This window comes from Procambarus clarkii, chromosome 48 (genome assembly GCF_040958095.1).
Source record: "Procambarus clarkii isolate CNS0578487 chromosome 48, FALCON_Pclarkii_2.0, whole genome shotgun sequence".
NCBI lineage: Eukaryota > Metazoa > Arthropoda > Malacostraca > Decapoda > Cambaridae > Procambarus > Procambarus clarkii.
The window spans coordinates 14,190,678-14,208,553 of record NC_091197.1 but is presented as its reverse complement, the minus strand read 5'-3'; the positions used below and the strand labels follow the sequence as shown (position 1 = coordinate 14,208,553).

Here is a 17,876-nt window from a genome sequence, read left to right as displayed (position 1 = left end):
GAAATGCTATGCACATTACTAGCTTAAGAATCTGCAAAATTCAATGAGGATTTTATTAAGGGACATAAGACACACTACTGTACTGGGAAGCAAACTTTCTCATCAGCTTGAAAATTATGACATTCCACGGTTGACAAGGTTGAGGCGTTTGAAATGACCTTCAAATCATCAAAATCCTTTCTATCCAAGAGGTCAAGCTCAAAATATTAACACCACATCATGGAGTCCAAATAAGGAATTGCAAATGTCATTATTATAATAATTCAAAGTGAGCAGATTTGGTAACTTTCCCACACTTCTGAGAAGGTATGGTCTGTATCAGACTTCTAAATGTGGTATCCACTTAACCATCAAGACCAATAACAGAGTTAAATTAAACAAACAAACATATAAACATTTTTTTATTAGCTTAAGCAGTATTGTATACATCAACTTTTAGATTGTAAAACTATCATACCAGATGTCTCGATAGCCTAACAAGGCACAAGCTCAGATACAAATAATTACTAAAATATGTGTTGGAATTAAATATTTAGAACCAGACTTGATGAGACAGAGAATGAGTGAGAGAGAGAATAGAGAGAGAGAGAGAATAGAGAGAAGAGAGAGAATAGAGAGAAGAGAGAGAATAGAGAAAGAATGAGAGAATAGAGAGAGAATGAGAGAATAGAGAGAATGAGAGAGAGAGAGAGAATGAGAGAAGAGAATATTACGGTGATTTTCAGCTGCAATGAACTGGTCAAAGTGACCAACAGAATTGTTTACTATACAGTATATATAATTTTAATACCTGTACTTCAATCTTCATACAGTATGAAAAATTTCATTGCAAACTTCAAGAAGTAATATATGGCACACTAACACCATATTTGGTATGAATTATTTTTAATTCGATAAATAACTATTGTTATACTCTGTTAACCTAGTGATGAATATATATACACATGATTTTATATTTGAATCATTTAAGGGACATTCTCAAGTTTAATTAGTACTCTTGTATAGAAATAATTGCTTTAACCATTTTTAAAATGGTTAAAATTAGAGTTAAAACTCTACCAGTTTACCTTAAAAAATAATTAGTAAATTTTTTTCAACTATAGCTAAAAATTAAGCAAAAAATCTAAGCTTTCTTGTGCTATGAAAGACAAGAACTCACAAAAAATGTAGCTGTCTAACAAAGTTTGAGAAGGACCCTTAATGATCTTTAACAAACAAACAATTGTATTATCCAAACCAAAAATACACTTTAAGGAAACAATCACTAAAAAAAAAAAAAAAATTTGCATTACATATTACTATTGTAATATATACTGTACTATTACAGTATATAATATTATTACATTTTGGTAACAGTCTTTCCTATAGTCATACACTATACAGTATTATTAAATGTGACCGAAAGGGTGAGATCAATGATTCTAGCATGAATCTATTTTCTTTACAGTTTTCTTTGCTTGAGAAGTTGAAAAATTAACTCTCCAAAGTTCATTTTTTACAATTTTATTTGGCCTGATGCTAAGAGTTTCATTTTGTTACCTCTTGATAACATTGTCAAAAACAGAGTATGAATATTACAAATTGTCTTGCAGCAAGACAATTTGTAATCATTCGTACTGTCTTTGACATTGTTAACAAGAGTTAACAAAATGCAACTCTTAGCGTCAGGCCAAATGAAACTAAAAAATTAACTTTGTAGAGTTAATTTTTCAACGTCCTTCTTATGCGAAGAAAAACGTAAGGGAAATGGATGAGTCGTGCTAGATTCATTAATCTCACCCTTTTGGTCACATTCAATAATATATGACTATTATATGAATATAGTTTTTATTTTCTTCCCTGCTGCCCTATATATTAAATTTATAATTAAATAATTTTAAGTAAATTATATGCAAGTACTGTAATGTGATATATTTGTGGATGATTATGCTATGCTATGTGTATCTGACTTATCACAAATAAATATGGCATCTAAATAATTTACTCTTACACTGCCAAGTTACAACCAGATAAAGTGGCTATGAGACTGTAGATTAAAAAAAAAAATAGTGGTTTGAAAGTGAAATAATCTGCACACTAATTTCATCATTAGAAAAGTATGCACATTTGCTAGCTAGTATCAGTACTGTTCTGTGCATTTTCAGCTCCCAGTTTCCTGTCCCCATTGTGGCCACTAGAGACAGTGGCCTTCAGGTAAACTCAGGTTAATATCATATGCAGAAAGGGGATAAAGTTGCTAGCTGCACTTAACGAGTGCACATAACATATAATTTAACGTATTTTCTTCCCAATCTGCTATCATTTTGATGGAAAGTATATAAAAAACCAAAAAATAGTAAAATGTATAAAATTACTAACACATTCTCATTTTGAATTTTTTGCCACTGTTGTGGCTAAACAGAACGTAAATGGCACCAAGAAAACTCAAAATGATCATGATCATTCATGGCAATGTAAGAAATTGTTCATGACAATGTACAAAATAAAGACTAGAATATATATATTGAACTTTCTCAATGTTTACATTTTATACACTTAAAATATATTAATAAAGGTTTGCTACTTGTATAGGTATATAGTAATACAGTACAGGACATTGTACACATACATGCTAGTTCAAACATTTGCAACAACACATACTAGTACAGTATATATGCATCAGTTAACTCCGAATCTGTTAAATTCATTAATAATGTTAAAAATCTTCATTTCATAAATCTTATTTACTGTACTCTAACATCCAAATACAGTACTTACATTCTCATTTCTTGTTACAATAGCAGTGTGTTTCAAGAATACCCTTATTTCCATATTCTATCAATGTATTTATACATCATAATACAAAACCTAGGGTATATTTTTTAATTTCTCCCAACAATTCACGTCACAAATCCAATCACTGAAGCAGTCTTTTGGTTGCCGAACCGTCTGATAATACAGTACAGGCATAATTCAGACATCTAATTTTGATTAAACAAAATCCCACTAGTATTCATAGTGACCACAGTCAATCTGCGGGGCTGCACATGTGCTGAACTACTCGATTGGTTATCAGGTGCAGACAAGGTACATAGTGAAGAGCACAAAATTTATTCTATTTTATATTCACATGTAACTTTCCCTGTTCTGACTAACTTGCCCCATTTCTAAACTAATTCTTCATACACATTAACTGCCATTTGGCTGCATATTCTTTTCCCTTTTTTAGATATAGTAAGATTGAAGAAATAATTGAGAGAGCCACACTAAAGTAAACTAACGCATTATATGAACAAATCCACAAGGATTTGAAGTCCCGTGAAACCCCGGTTTGTGCTTCGGAGAAGCTGCGGGATCCTTGTGAAGGCAGTAGCACTCCAGGTTTCAATTCTTTTAACCATGTCGTGGCACAGTCAACTAAGGCACGTCTGGGATCATCCCGGACGTAGGTTCAAACCCTCATCACAGCCCTTGTGGATTTGTTCATTTGATATATCACGCTATTGTGATTTCTGTGTATATGTAACATATTATATCTTTCAAGACTGTTGGTTTTATCAAGAAAGTTTGATACTGTAGTGTACTAAAGCATTAAGCTCTACAGCATATAACTAGCATGCTAAATTTACAACTCGTCTATTATCAAAAACCAACCTTCTTATTCATATACTGTACAACATTTAGGCCTAAGGCTGGAATAACACTTTTCAAAGCCAGATATATTTTTTCTATGTAAGGTGGTAATGTTAAAAATATTAAGATTGAGATGCTTCACATACTTCTGTACACCACATGCTATTAAAGCAAACTTAAACATATGGCAAGAGTTAATTAAAACATATATTGTTGCTGTATAAAGAATATTACAAACTTTATTAAATTTTCCTATAATACAATACTAGACATTCAATAATGTAAATTATTATTAACTGACCTTCACACACACATTAAGTATTTTGCTGCAAAATAACAAGTACAGTAAAGACTCAAATGTTTTCTCAACTGATTCACTAAATAGTTCTGTATTTTATGGAGAAAGCAAGAACAAAAATACGAACTTTCAATAATTTATCTTATTGGCAAAGGCACCAGCTACTATGTCAAGTCATCTCATAGCATTCTATATTCATAGCAAAACCCCTATCATATACCAGTAATGCTCTTGTCTTTAGTGACAAGCTCATGTCACTAAAAAAATACTCAATGGTTACATTCACTCGTCAAGTTACACAGCTAGATTAAACCATGGAATAAATAGCTTTCTTAAAACTAAAATAAAAATTTGTTCTAGAAATAAAATTGATGTTATTTATACATTAAATGCTTCAACTTTATTAACCATAACAGAGGAAATGAAGCTATTACTGGTTTATATTAATTTTACTGAAAACTTGTGAGACCGAATTTATTTTAGAATCCTGGATGTACAATAATTGATTGTGTTAATTATTTGGCCAGATCTTGTGAGGAAGAACCGACACATTCCAGCACCCAACCTTCCACACTAAAACTGATGATGTAGTATCAATTACCACTTGCCAAACTGGCTAAGAAACACTGTAAGGCCTACCACTGTCTCCGAAAATCTTGATCATCAAGTGTTTAAATATACAGCAAATTCTTGTGGTGCCAGTAAGGTAAGGTATAGTAATTTACACAAGGAGAAAGTGCTAAGCCCGAATGGATATACTGTACAGCACTTGGAAGGGCTAAGAGTGCAGGATAGGGGGAAGGAACAGTGTTTAACCACTTGGACCAATGGGGGGGGGGGGTTATCAAATACCAACCTGCAAAAAATCAAGGCTATCACTGAACTGAGCAGTCGAAGTGTGGTGCCAGTGGCTAACAGTGTCCTATGAATTACCCCAGCCCTTTCTTTGATGATAACCACAGAGGGTTTTTCAACGTTTTCAGTGACCATCAGCTACAATCATATAGACTTCCATCTCTGTATTTGCAACACCCCTTATTTTCAGACTTTTAAATTACTCGCATTCCCTTGTAAAGTTTAAGTGCTTTCATTTACATCCTCTCACATGTTTTGATGATTGCATCAACAGTGTGCATAGCTAAGTGCTGCAACTTTAAAATAATTTTTTTTTTAAAGAATTTCCTATTTTAACCAGTGGCATCAGATTGGTCTGTACTCATCTTGACAGCATTACCAAATTACCACTTTTAGAGCTACGCATAAAAATATAAATTTGAAAATCAAATTATAAGGCGAGATTCTGCAGTTAATAATAATGAAATTAATTCATTAACCATAAATAAAGTAGTTCATGAGCTATAGGCATGTTAAATTAGCCTATGTGTATGTACCTGAATATTAAAAATATATAAATTCTTGTTGCACAAAATTTCTATCAAACTATCATTCAATTTGCAATAAATCATGAGCATGTGTGGCTACAAGAAATAAAAGTAAATAATTCCCTAAATAATTTAAATTCTATTTCTATTCATCACAACAGAAAAATTCAATTGTACAATATCAAAATGCTGCAAGAAGAGTTAAAACTTCACTGCAATATGACAGCTCACAACAAGCAACAATTGGCTATATATAAATGAAAATTAAATATTCAAATATGGAGCCCTTGCACTCACATACAACCATGTAGATTTTGTTTATCAGTCCATTGTGACTGACGGAAGTCAACTTCTGTTTCTTCTAAAGAAGCCTTCTTATTCCTACAATTTGGCAGCAACATCCTACAGCTTCCCCAGAGTCTTTCATCTCTGCTTTACACTTACTGGGTACCAATCACATCCTACCTGTGCATCAACGTTTTCGCGCTAGAGTTAAATGCAGACAAGATAGACATTTCAAAATATTCAGTCACAGACCAGGCGCCAGGTTCACGAAGCAGTTACGCAAGCACTTACGAACCTGTACATCTTTTCTCGAACTTTGGAGGCTTTGTTTACAATTATTAAACAGTTAATGAGCTCCAAAGCACCAGGAGGCTGTTTATAACAATAACAACAGTTGATTGGGAAGTTTTCATGCTCGTAAACCGTTTAATAAATGTATCCAAAGCCGTCAAAGATCGAGGAAAGATGTACACGTTCGTAAGTGCTTGCGTAACCGCTTCGTGAATCTGACCCCAGCACTGCAACAATTCATCTCTTTCCTTCACCTAGTAAACTATCAGTTCTTGGTGAAGTTCTTCTTACCTTGCTCTTGGGAGGTCTGCTACCTAAACAATCTTCTTATCCTAGACACGAACTCTGCCAACACAAGGCATCTGTTGCCATTGCATCTGCCCTCACCGACAGCTGCATCCCACATCTGGCTACACACTCATTCACGCTTCTTTCTATCTTCACTAACATTGTCAGAGAATAAAATTGTGGTACTGTGTGCTTTATACTGTACTGTATACCAATTTTTGCATGTATGCATTGTTTAATTTAAAGTAAAGGATATTCAAATAAGGCATTGACAGCATTTATTTGTGGAAGTATTGTATGTGTGTTGACAGCCAGACAAGTATAGTCAACTGACTTAACTTGCTGTCAACACACACACAATGCTTCCACAAATAAATGTTGTCAATGCCTTATTTGAATTTCCTTTATTTTAAATTATATAACAATGCATTCATGCAAAAAAACGTACAACACACACACACACAGAGGAATACCGTGTTCATGTTCAAGCTCATCACTCAAGTTCAGACGATCATCAGCTGAACAACAATCAAGTCATCTATTTTAACAATAAGAATTTGGTATTTAATATTTGTTAACGTACTGTAACATTTTTAGTAAATGTTCATATTATGGAGAATTAGTCAGGCACAACTGGGAGGAAGAGCAACACATACCGAAAAGCAGGACAACATTTCCAGAAAATAATGACATTTTGGAAATGGAATACCTTGAGTAAGTAGGTGAATTGCAGCATGCATGTTCTGTACACAATAAAGAACAATATATCATCATCAATCACATATGGAATGATGATTTTTGTTATGGCTTAAATTTATATTACAAAGAGATTCAACCTATATAGAAAATGAACCATTTGTTTACTGATTACATAATACTGATGGAGGGTCAAGCTCATTCTAGTCTAATTAAAGATACAGGTAACAATGCATGGTTTGGCCGCTATCTATCTGAACACATCAACTATTTGTTTTTCCATCCAATCCACCTCCTGTCATCGAATGGTGAGGTGAGAGGAAGTAGTCACTCAGCCTTTCACAGCCAAGCAATCCAAGTCACCACCACACAACACCAACCCAGATTTGTTTGTGTAAGTGGACACTGAAGGATGATTTTTGCTCATATTCCATATTAGTCAAAATACTGAATATCCTAGCCACCATGTGCTTAAAATATAGTAAACTTATCAAAGCACATTTATACTGGCAGCAAACAAGAGAAAGCATTCTCCGATAAACTTCAGGAAAAAACAAAAATAAGAAAAGTGGAGAGTGGAATTCCTAAGTCTCAAGACTTTTTTAAAAGCCAGACCCAAGATCTTTGAGTTTTATGCTCACAGCGTGAGAGAAACTAATGCAACAGAGAAAATCAGTTATGATAAAGTAAATATTGTTGATGCAATGAATGGTACAGCCACAGGCAGCAAACAAAAATTGTGCCAGGATGGTAGCTCATGAAAAAGGCACAGGATTTCTATATGAAAACTGACAATACTATGCAGTGTATAGTGAAGAGTGGTTAAGGTACTGTATGTCTATCCATGGAATTAAGCATGCAAGACAATGTAAGATGCGGGAGTCAAGACAAATTTCATCTTGGCCTAACTCCTCTGTAGAAACCTCAGTGCACCAGTCCACCTACATCAACTAATTACCTACCCCAAAACACCTAGACATCATTCCAACATCACATACTCTATAGAGCAACATCTCAACTGTTGGGGAGTACCTTAATAATAATGCATTATCATTCTACTATATTTTTGGACATGCTGCAATGACTATTTTGTAAGGGCAGAAAAGTTTAATCTTTAGTTTGCCAAGAATGCCTTTTTTGACCACTGTTGGCCCTGAGGTGGTCAGATTGTAAACTGGTGCTTGTAAATCATAAAAAAACTAGCATACATATCCCACCATAGCTGGGGAATGAGATGATAGTGAAAACATAAAATTACCTATACATCACAAACATTTTCCACATGGGAAAACTAATTGGTGGGCCAAACCGGAGGCAAGTAGTGCTGCATCATACACCTCAAGCATCATATCACCTTGCCTGGCTTCCCTCCGTTGCAATAGAATGAATATTCTATAAATGTTTTTGGGAATTTACCATACCCTGTCCTGAGCAAAATATAATTTAAAGCAACAGCTTATCTTCATATGGTATATTTCTTCACAGTACAATTCTTGTGCACGTGCATGTGTGTGTGTGAATATATTTTGTACACACACACACACGTGCATAAATACACTTTAGGCTTGTATCGAGGTTCCCCCCCCCTTTCCCAAGGTTGAACTACAGTACTGTACTGCATTGTTCTTCCCCTGGATGCAACCCCCACAACAGTTACTTTACGCCCAGGTACCCATTAACTGTTAAGTGAACAGAGCGATTGGGTGAAAGGAAACGTGTCCTTTCATTTCAGTCCCTTTCACTGATTCGAACCTAGGAATCCTGAATGAGTCGATTGTGAGAGCATCAAGAACATAAAGAGATGCAACCTCTACTCTCCACTTCTACACAAATTCCTCTTTGGTCAATTATGGATCCAGTTATTAAAACTAATTAAACAGTTATTAAAACTGCACTTCAAGACTTCATTTGCTCTGAAATCCTCACACACTTAGAGTTTCCTATTCTCCATCAAAATTCTGTCTGTCCAAATTAACTTTTACTCTAACAATTTTCATTTACGTGTGCAAAAAGAGTTTCAGCTTATCTGCATATTAATTCTTTTATAACTTTTTGCCTGAGGAAATACATCTTATTATTTTTATATTCTAATTTCATACCCTTTTCCTAAGTATTGATACAGTGATCATTATGCCATCCATATATACATTAAAACACAATGGATACATTATAATACACAACCCTGACATTTTCCCCATATATAAAACCAATCACTCATTAACACTATCAATTCTTACACTGTTACTGCATCAAAGCTCTTCATACCATTAATAACTTCCAAGTGTGAAACTTAATGTGAATGCATAATTTATATAAAAATCTCTAAGCAATTCAAATATGCTTGGAAATATGTCAGCTGTAAACTACAACCCATCAGGAAATAAAAGCACCAAATTGGTTAGTTATGAAACATAAAAACCTAAGGAACTTAAAATGGCAATGGATAAGAAATACAACCACAATAATAAATGAACACAGGACCAAAACAACCCATTAAAAGATTACACACTGTAGACAAAGTGCAACTTTGCAGACATCAATCAGGCAGGAAATATTGAGGGTGCAGTGTTGAGAAAAGCATGCACAACTAAACACACACAACCCAAAGACTTCTTTATAAATGAAAATGCTCTGTGCATGTTTATATTTCAAGTGTGTGCAGCATCTCACTTTTGAGTGATAATTTCCTTTTATGCCTCTAATTAGGTTATCAGTTTAAGAGCCAATTGTTATGACATTTTCTGGCTTTCTGGTTAAATGACACCCATTTAAGTATTTGCTACATCTGAAGCTCTTTCTTTACAGCTGCTTTTGTTGTTGTACAGTAAGCACAAACTATTAACAATCCATTTTATATTATACACACTTCAAAAATTTAAAACAAAATAATTTACTGCAGGTTTAATTTTAGGTTAGGATAAGATAAAACAGGCATTCAAGATTCTGCCAAATACCTTTGATTAACAGTGTCTGCCAGTTTAAACCTGAAAATATTGAAGCCTTAATACTTAGGTGGTAAAGAGATTTTCATTGGGTGCTGAAGTTGGGATATTTTCTTGGTCCAAGCCTGCTGAAGGGTTAGTCTGGGGAGCTTGATCAATATCTTCATATGGGCTGCGTCGGGGACCACCTGAAATCAGAACAATTGTAATGGCGAACAGAATACTAAACATGGGATATAATATAATAACAAAACTGCACTATAAACCTAACCTATACTGAGAGCACTAGATGTAGAGAGAGAGAGAGCATGTGCTAGGTGGAGAGAGAGAGTGCACTAGTAGAGAGCTAGATACAGAGCTAGATAGTAATATATGGAGATAGACAGAAATAGATAAATATAGAGGAGAGAGAGCAGACAGACAGACTCTGGCAACACCGAGTACCCCCACCCCTAGTATACTATAAATAACATACAGTGCTCTGCTATTCACTAATCTATCATTAACAGCAATGCGATATACTGTACTAACCAAAGATACCCTCTAAACCTGAAGGTAAACCAAAATTCCCGTATGTTCCAGCTCTATCTTGTACTATTCGATAGAGCATAAAGCTGGTCAATGGACGTAGCAGTAAGTTGAAGACGGCCATAGCTGCTCCAAAACGTTTCATGCCAGCTGAAACAATGTAAACTACATTAATCATTCTGGGTAATCCATCATTTTTATTATGTTCAAGATATTTCACAACTTAAAAGTTAGAAAATTAACTTACTATTATCAATGAAAAACTGATTAAAATAAAGCTTAGTAATCTGCTTAACATAATCAAAATAAAGTGCTATGTTGAAATGCCCCCTTTCTGGTGGTCCTTATAGTAGTTCTACAGTTTGTGTGCTGATAATGCTTAGCCTTAAGAGTGTACCTGGACCTTTAAGACCCATTCTAACCTACCGGGAATCAGAATCTAGTTTTTCTATGAAGTGAGGGGAGCTTGGGGGTTCAGAGATCGACCCAAAAGTGAGGAAAATGACCATGAAGTCCGCGGAAAATAAACAACTGTTTGAAAGATTAAATGAGGAAAGCAATGCATTTAATAGTTGGTAATGGGTGAAAAACCCTAACCTCAACTAACCCATCTGCCACAAGATGGCAGCCTAGACCACCTGGGATCGTAACCTGCCACTCACCCTCATCACTTGCCTGGTACCAGTACTTTAAGTCTCTAACACTCTGATGAGACCTACTTGCTGCTGTTTTAACCAGTGGAGTGATGTTGGTTTCCCCCAGAATGATTGTTCCTAGCAGGATCATTTTTTTTTATGATTCACAATCGTGTTTATGCCTCTGCAAACGATAAGTCACAATAATGTGGCTGAAGAAATGATGATCAAACTACAACTCGGAAGATGAAGAAGCAATGCCACTTCGTTCTGCTCTGGACCATTATAAAGTCGTGACCTTATAATGATCTAGGGCGAACCGAAACGTCGTCGCTTCTCCATCTTCCAAGTTGTGTTTATGCCTCTTACATTGAGTGCATCCTAGCTGTTATTTTGCACCAAGTTTAGTCCAAGGTTCTTTTTCATAGGGGTTCATGTTCTTAGTCTTTGAACATGAGTTGCCCAATTTGCAGGTACGGTTCATGAGATTATCACCACTGGGAGGCATGTCCCTTAAAATGCAGTTACACTGTATTTTCATATGTTTGCCCGAGGAGCCACTATCTCTCTCATAGCCTTGATGAGGACAGGAAGCCAGTGGCCCATTTATCCCAATGATTTTATCAAGCTGGATTTTGAAGGTCAGCAGTGTTTTAGCATTTACATCTTTGGCGGGTAGGCAGTTCCAAGGGTTAATAGATAGGGTAATGCAGTTATTATTCATCGATTTAAACTTACTGTGTGTTCATACGAATAGTGCTAATCTGGATATAATATGGATGTAGTGGAGTTTACCTTAACACATGCAAAAAACCTGCTATCATTTCACAATTGTAAATGCAGATATCATCACTAGTGTTAATATGTCAAAATGGTAATCATGGTATAAAATTCCCGTAGATTATAATTACGGGACATGATACGTATACCAATTATGTTCATATGGTCTTCACAACTATGTAGTTGTAATGAAGTACTGTATACCAGATCACTCAATCATCATCTGAACATACTACTAAAGCAAGTTCAGAGGTCTATTGGCACATGAGGCAGCTCCTATTTTTGCTGTTCATAGAAATAGCAGCTGCCTCGTATGGATCAACAGCCCTATACATGAATGAGTTTAGGATGTGAAGAGGAGGCAACTCCTATTTATATCATTCACATAAGTAATTAATTAATGAATTTCATCAGTTACAGATAGCCTGAGCACGTACTGTATACATTAGGCTTATATCGAGTTCACCCCCCCCCCCCCAGGTCTAGTTACTGACCCTCCCCAGGATACAACTCCACAACAATTGACTAACTTCCAGGTCTTCTAGGTACCCATTTATTACTTGGTGAACGAAAGTGATACTGTAGCAAACATGCCAGTGAGAAACAGTAAGAAACAGTGAGAAACTTACTCATGGTGTGGCTCCAATAGTACGAAAGGTTCACTATATCAAACATTATGGCCAAAAGATTTGTGCACAAAGCCTAGAAGGAAAAATATATTATTAAACTCTCAAAATTATCAGGCAATTAAATTATTTATGATAGTCAAGCATCCAAAATGTAAAAATCTTAAGCCTAAAAATACCTAGACTTCAAAGGGATTACAAATATTACATTTTAATAAGAAGTGTACCAATGTATTAGTACTGGTATCACTGTATTTTTGCAACATTGGTAAAATTTTAGCTAATACTTTGTGCTTATTTTGTACAGGTGGGTAGAGGAGATGATGACTTAGCTCCTGTTAGCAGACTTGGAGATTTCCCTCCCACAGCTTATCTCAATCCTTGCCCTACTCCTTTTTCCCATTGACACTGCCAATTGGCTTACAATCAGGTCCCCAATTACTGCTGGTTGAACATGGGAGCATGGGGTTTACAGTTAAGGATTTTTTACTAATTATCTTGCCTTTCCTAGAGGGAGGAGCTTTGAGATAAGACTAGATTAATTAAAGCTCATCACCTGGAAATATGCGAGTTTTTGGAGACAGGATTACAACCTATAAATTTCTCAGGAAAACTGACAGGAGAGACCTGCACAAACTGTACTTGTGCCCTAGGAGTTCAGGTATGTGGATTTGATCCCATTGTAAACCTTAAATTTCTCATATACTGTACAGTATATCACAATGTGATTTCATTATGCAAGAATAGATTATGTATTTGGAATATTCTGTGGGTGATACACAAACAAGGGAACTCAAATGGAAACCAAGTATCTAATGAGTCACAGAAACATTAGATATACCAAGTTTGACCGTATATAATTCATATTTTGGAATTGAAGCTTAACACTGAAGAGAAACAAAATTTAAAGTGAAATAACAAAACAAGTACTGTACATATTACTGACCATGAATGGAGCTTCCTCTGATTCTCTCTGGTGCAGACTCCATATGATTGTTAGGAGGAATATTGCATTGTAAAGAACAAAACTCTCTGGTAGACTCCCACAAAAGTTGCTCCTAAAAAGAAAGATATAGTAACTTCCTTATTGATATAAGATTTCAAACAGTTTTAATAAAGTTAAAAAAAAAGAAGCGCTGAATGTTGTGAAAAAAACATTTTTGTTGGGGTCCCAGTGGCTCACCGAGCTTTACTCTGGTACCACCAAGACTTAGCCCAACACACCAGGCCTCTGCCAGAACTATCCATCATCTATTGGGAGCCAGGACCAGAATCTCGCTCACTATGGTGCAAGGGGATTAGGAAATTAAAGATCAGTCACAAAACTGGGAAAATCCACCAGAATTTATAGGTACTGTACAATGAAACAAGTGACTGTTTTAGAAAATGAGGCTCCCTTTGATAAACAAGGTCACTGGTCATTGCTGTGGGGTAAACTCACTGTGACAGACACCAGACAGCAATGAAGGTTACCCGAGTTCTCCGTTCATCCTCACTCTTAGAGCTGATTGTATAAAACCCAATAACTCCATAAGGAAGAAGGGAAAAGGGCAGGGACAAGGAGCCATCTGGTGGCTGTCATGTGCAATACAGTCAAGGCATTTAACCTGCAGTAATGATCATTTGCCTTACTTAATTGGTTTACTCATTTTCCAGTAAGCAGTTGCTTATTTTGTTGTATCTAAGATCTGATGGGTTCTCCCCAGACTTGGAGTTGATCACTGAACCCCTGCTACTCACAGAGTAAGCCAGATTCTGTGTCCTGTCTGCTAGTAGATGACAAATCTAAGAGGCCTGGTGTGATGGGCTAAGGTGTGGTGGAACTAGAGTTAAGCTCAGAGAACCACTGACAGAGATCCCTCAAAGAAAATATCTATAGAAAATGCTGAATATTTTACTGATAAGCTTCGTTGATGCAAAATAAAGTTACAAAAACTAAAATGAATAACAAATTTTAATTTTATATACAGTAGTTGACATTTATTGTCAACTTTATGTATGTTAATTAACTTGGATCCTTGTGTTCATGGTACCCGGCACAAATTACTGCATGCAAGTATACCTGGCAGACATTCCAGGTACTATATTAAGCACTGTCAATAGCCAGACACCAAACCTCAAATACCAGCAACAAGAGTGAATGTATGGTGCTATAAGTAGCATAGGGTCTTGTAATGTGACTTAAGTGCACATCTGGCCAAGGTGCAAGGCACCATCTCTAGCACAAGTCAAAACTGAGTGCACCACACACTATCTGCTGATTCTTCATCACCAAGCCTCACATTCGCAACCAAGCACATCCCTGAACAGGAAACTCAAAAAGAAAAGACCCAGAGGAGGAACCTGAACATCTCAGAGAAGGGAACTCTGATCAAATCTTTCTGAATTCTAGAGATGCATTTCAATTAACACATGCAAGGAAATCTTCTATTAATTTGCCTTTGCAAGGTCTATCGTTTGCTTAAATAGCAGCAGGACTTTGTCGTATTTTCAGCTAAACAAAATAGTGTTGGGAAGGCGATTTTCAGTGGACGCTACTACAAAAAGCAACAAAACTCTTAGGCAAAATGGTTGTCGTGGTACACGTAGCCTGTTGCCAAGCTAAGGGCCAGTTTTGACCAAAAATTAGCAGTTTGAACAATCCTGTTTTCTGAATTTCCCTTTAGAAAGAGATATGACTGACCCAACAGCTCTCATAGATATACAGTACACATTTACTTAAAACTAAGCATTGACTGTACCAAAAAGCAAATTCTAAATACTGCACAGTATTTACCAATCATTAAATTCCATCATGCAGAACTGGGATCATCATGTAAGTAACAAGACAAAAATATATATTCCATTAATATAGCATTATGCTTTGTCCCATAATCTTAAAACACACTCGCACACAAAAATACACGAACGAATTACACACTGAAGGCTGCAAAACAAAACTTGCTATATTTACATCACATAAAATCAGGGCCAACAATACAGTGCATAAATCAAGCTAGCCAATGCAAATACTGAACTGGTTGTATCATTACCACACTGTGAGTATCAGGTGTGCGAAGAATATTCCCTGTGAATATAAAGAAAATTAGACACAGTACTGTAATATAGAAACTAGTGTTTATTTAATTCAATTATAATAATTAATTAATAATAATTAATTAATAATAATTAATTTGTAAATTAATTGTTTAATATATAGTATATCTAAATACAGACAAAATATAAAAAAGTTTAACAATTTAGATCCCTCAAAGTGTTTCAGAAAAATCTATGATTGTAAGACAACTGTATAGTCATCTTAAGTGAAAACATTGAGAATACAAGAAGTGTACAGTACAGATCAAAATGTTGCAATATAGTATTATGAGTAAACTTGGAATTGGCACTTAGTAGTAGTACAGTATTACTATAATTAATATTAAATGTATTGTTAGTACGTACTGTAGTTGTAATTAGTAGTACAGTACAGTATTATTACTATACATGTAGAGCATTCTTTTAACAGTCAAACACTGGGTGACAAAGGCAGTAAGACACAAGGAAGAAAGAAGATGCTAAGCCAGAAAGACTATGTAGAAGACTGACAGCACATTAGAGTAACATTAATGGATAAGCAAACTTGTATTATAAGTAAATTACAATTTTTTTTTTTTACAATTTTATGCATAACACTAATTTTAACAACACACATTCTTACCGATATCAAATTGAAATGCAGACATACTCTTTAAGGTGAGGATTTAGTGTTCATCTGGAAGAAATAATCTTAAGGAACCTTGTGCATGAAGCAGCGAATGTGTGTAGAGAGAGTGGACAAACCTTTCCACATACCATATAGAATTTGTACTGTATAATAATCATGTTGAACAACTGACCTATCCCAGGATGCAACCCACAATAGTTACCCAGCTCTTGGCTACCTATTTACTGCTAGGTGAACCGAGGTATTTGGCGAAAGGAAACATCCCTGACAATTTGTCCCACTCGGGAATTGAATCCGGGTTTCCCGATTGTTAGTCGAGAACAAAGTCAAGAAATATTTGTCATGTCAGTTACCCTGCAAATAATACATTCCCTGTAATTCCTCATTCCTTGCAATCCCTAAAAAAATTGTCTTTCTACCCTCTTTCCTATAGTTGTCACAAACTATCAACCCTCCTACTATGGCACTGGCACTCAATGTCTTTTCCTATTACTGAACTATTAATGTACATATAACCAATTTATCTTAAATCACAGCGAATGAATTCCTTGAAATGCATTAACTGGGTGCGAGTGATAGCATTTATATAACCCCAAGTCTTCTGTAGTGGATATATTTTTGCTACAAATATTAATCGGTAATTTTGTTACAAGTATTAAGTGTTAGTCTCTATGACAGCTGCGGACCAACATGAAACGTCACCAAATGAACTAGCATGACTACTGACTCATTCTACCTCATTACAACACATGTCAGCACTTGTCATTAACCCCAGACTGGTGTATTACGGCAGCTACGTGAACCACCAGGCTTGACGTGGCAGCTGCCGTAGTATATATATACCTTTAAGGCGATAGAAGCATGAGGAATGTTGATAACCATGATGCCACCTGTGTGTGTGTGTATCGATCACTGACAGCCAGAGGCAGTGGTTGAGGGCGTCGCTTACACTCCCACGCTCAACACTCTTCCCTTATACTCTCCAGTATACCTCGCTTCTCCTTGGGGTATACATTTGCCAGTTTACTTGAATTCTCCAGGACTATGTTTAAGAGTAAAAGTATATACTGACAATGTATACACAAGGAGATGCGAGGTATACTCTTCCCTTACACTAGAGTATACCTCGCTTCTCCTTGGGGTATACGTTGCCAGTTTAGTTTAATTCTGGACTATGTTCAAGAGTAAAGTATACTTGCTAGTTGGTCTGTGAGCTAGTGTCATGGCCTTAATTACCCTGTGTAATTTTTAGGCCTTAAGTCTAACATTATACCATCCAACTGCTCGCTGTCAAAACCACACTACTTCAATTATTTTTTTATTTTTTATTGTAATTATATAAGGCTGACAATAGCAATCATTCGCACTCAAAGGGTAGAAGGAAGGAAAGAAATTAAGGAGAAAACACCAAGTCATTACGACTATATAGCTCAAAGGATAGAAGGGAATAGTATAATGAATATGTTTAGAACCGAGAATTATATGTCCAGACAACATAAAACAAGTGTGACATTGTAGTTGCCATAATAATAGGCTGGGATATCTTCTTTTTCTCAAAGACAGGCTGCCTATGTATGTATTTACCTAGCTGTGCTTGCGGGGGTCGAGCACTGCTGGATCTTTGAGGCTGTCTCTCAACTGTCAATCACACATACAGAGGAAACAGCCCATAGCGCTGTCTAACTCCCAGGTACCTATTTTGTTTTAGAGCATTAGCACACTGCTGTGTAAAGCACTCCTCGTCAAAAATCCCTCTCTCCTCCCTGGTGCCATTCCTGCATGGGCCCCACTTCCCAGCGGTGAGTTAGTT

The 17,876-nt window shown here is 35.8% G+C and overlaps 1 protein-coding gene across 1 annotated transcript; it reads right to left on the bottom strand.

Moving 5' to 3' along the window:
- Positions 1 to 386: 386 nt before the first annotated feature.
- On the bottom strand, positions 387 to 17,083 carry LOC123764800 (type-1 angiotensin II receptor-associated protein-like). Its single transcript, XM_045752948.2, has 6 exons — positions 16,910 to 17,083; positions 15,396 to 15,430; positions 13,310 to 13,421; positions 12,367 to 12,439; positions 10,326 to 10,472; positions 387 to 9,982 (listed from the first exon to the last, which is right to left on the bottom strand). The coding sequence occupies exons 1-6, from the start codon at positions 16,946 to 16,948 to the stop codon at positions 9,861 to 9,863; spliced, it is 528 nt and encodes a 175-aa protein (XP_045608904.1). The 5' UTR covers positions 16,949 to 17,083; the 3' UTR covers positions 387 to 9,860.
- Between the last annotated feature and the right edge of the window lie 793 nt (positions 17,084 to 17,876).

Coding starts and splice junctions, on each gene's coding strand:
- LOC123764800 (XM_045752948.2), bottom strand. CDS start 16,948: ATGGTTATCAACATTCCTCATGCTTCTATCGCCTTAAAG. Junction 15,431..16,909: donor ATGCTTCTATCGCCTTAAAG/GTATATATATAC, acceptor TTATATTCACAG/GGAATATTCTTCGCACACCT. Junction 10,473..12,366: donor CTATTGGAGCCACACCATGA/GTAAGTTTCTCA, acceptor ACATTGTTTCAG/CTGGCATGAAACGTTTTGGA.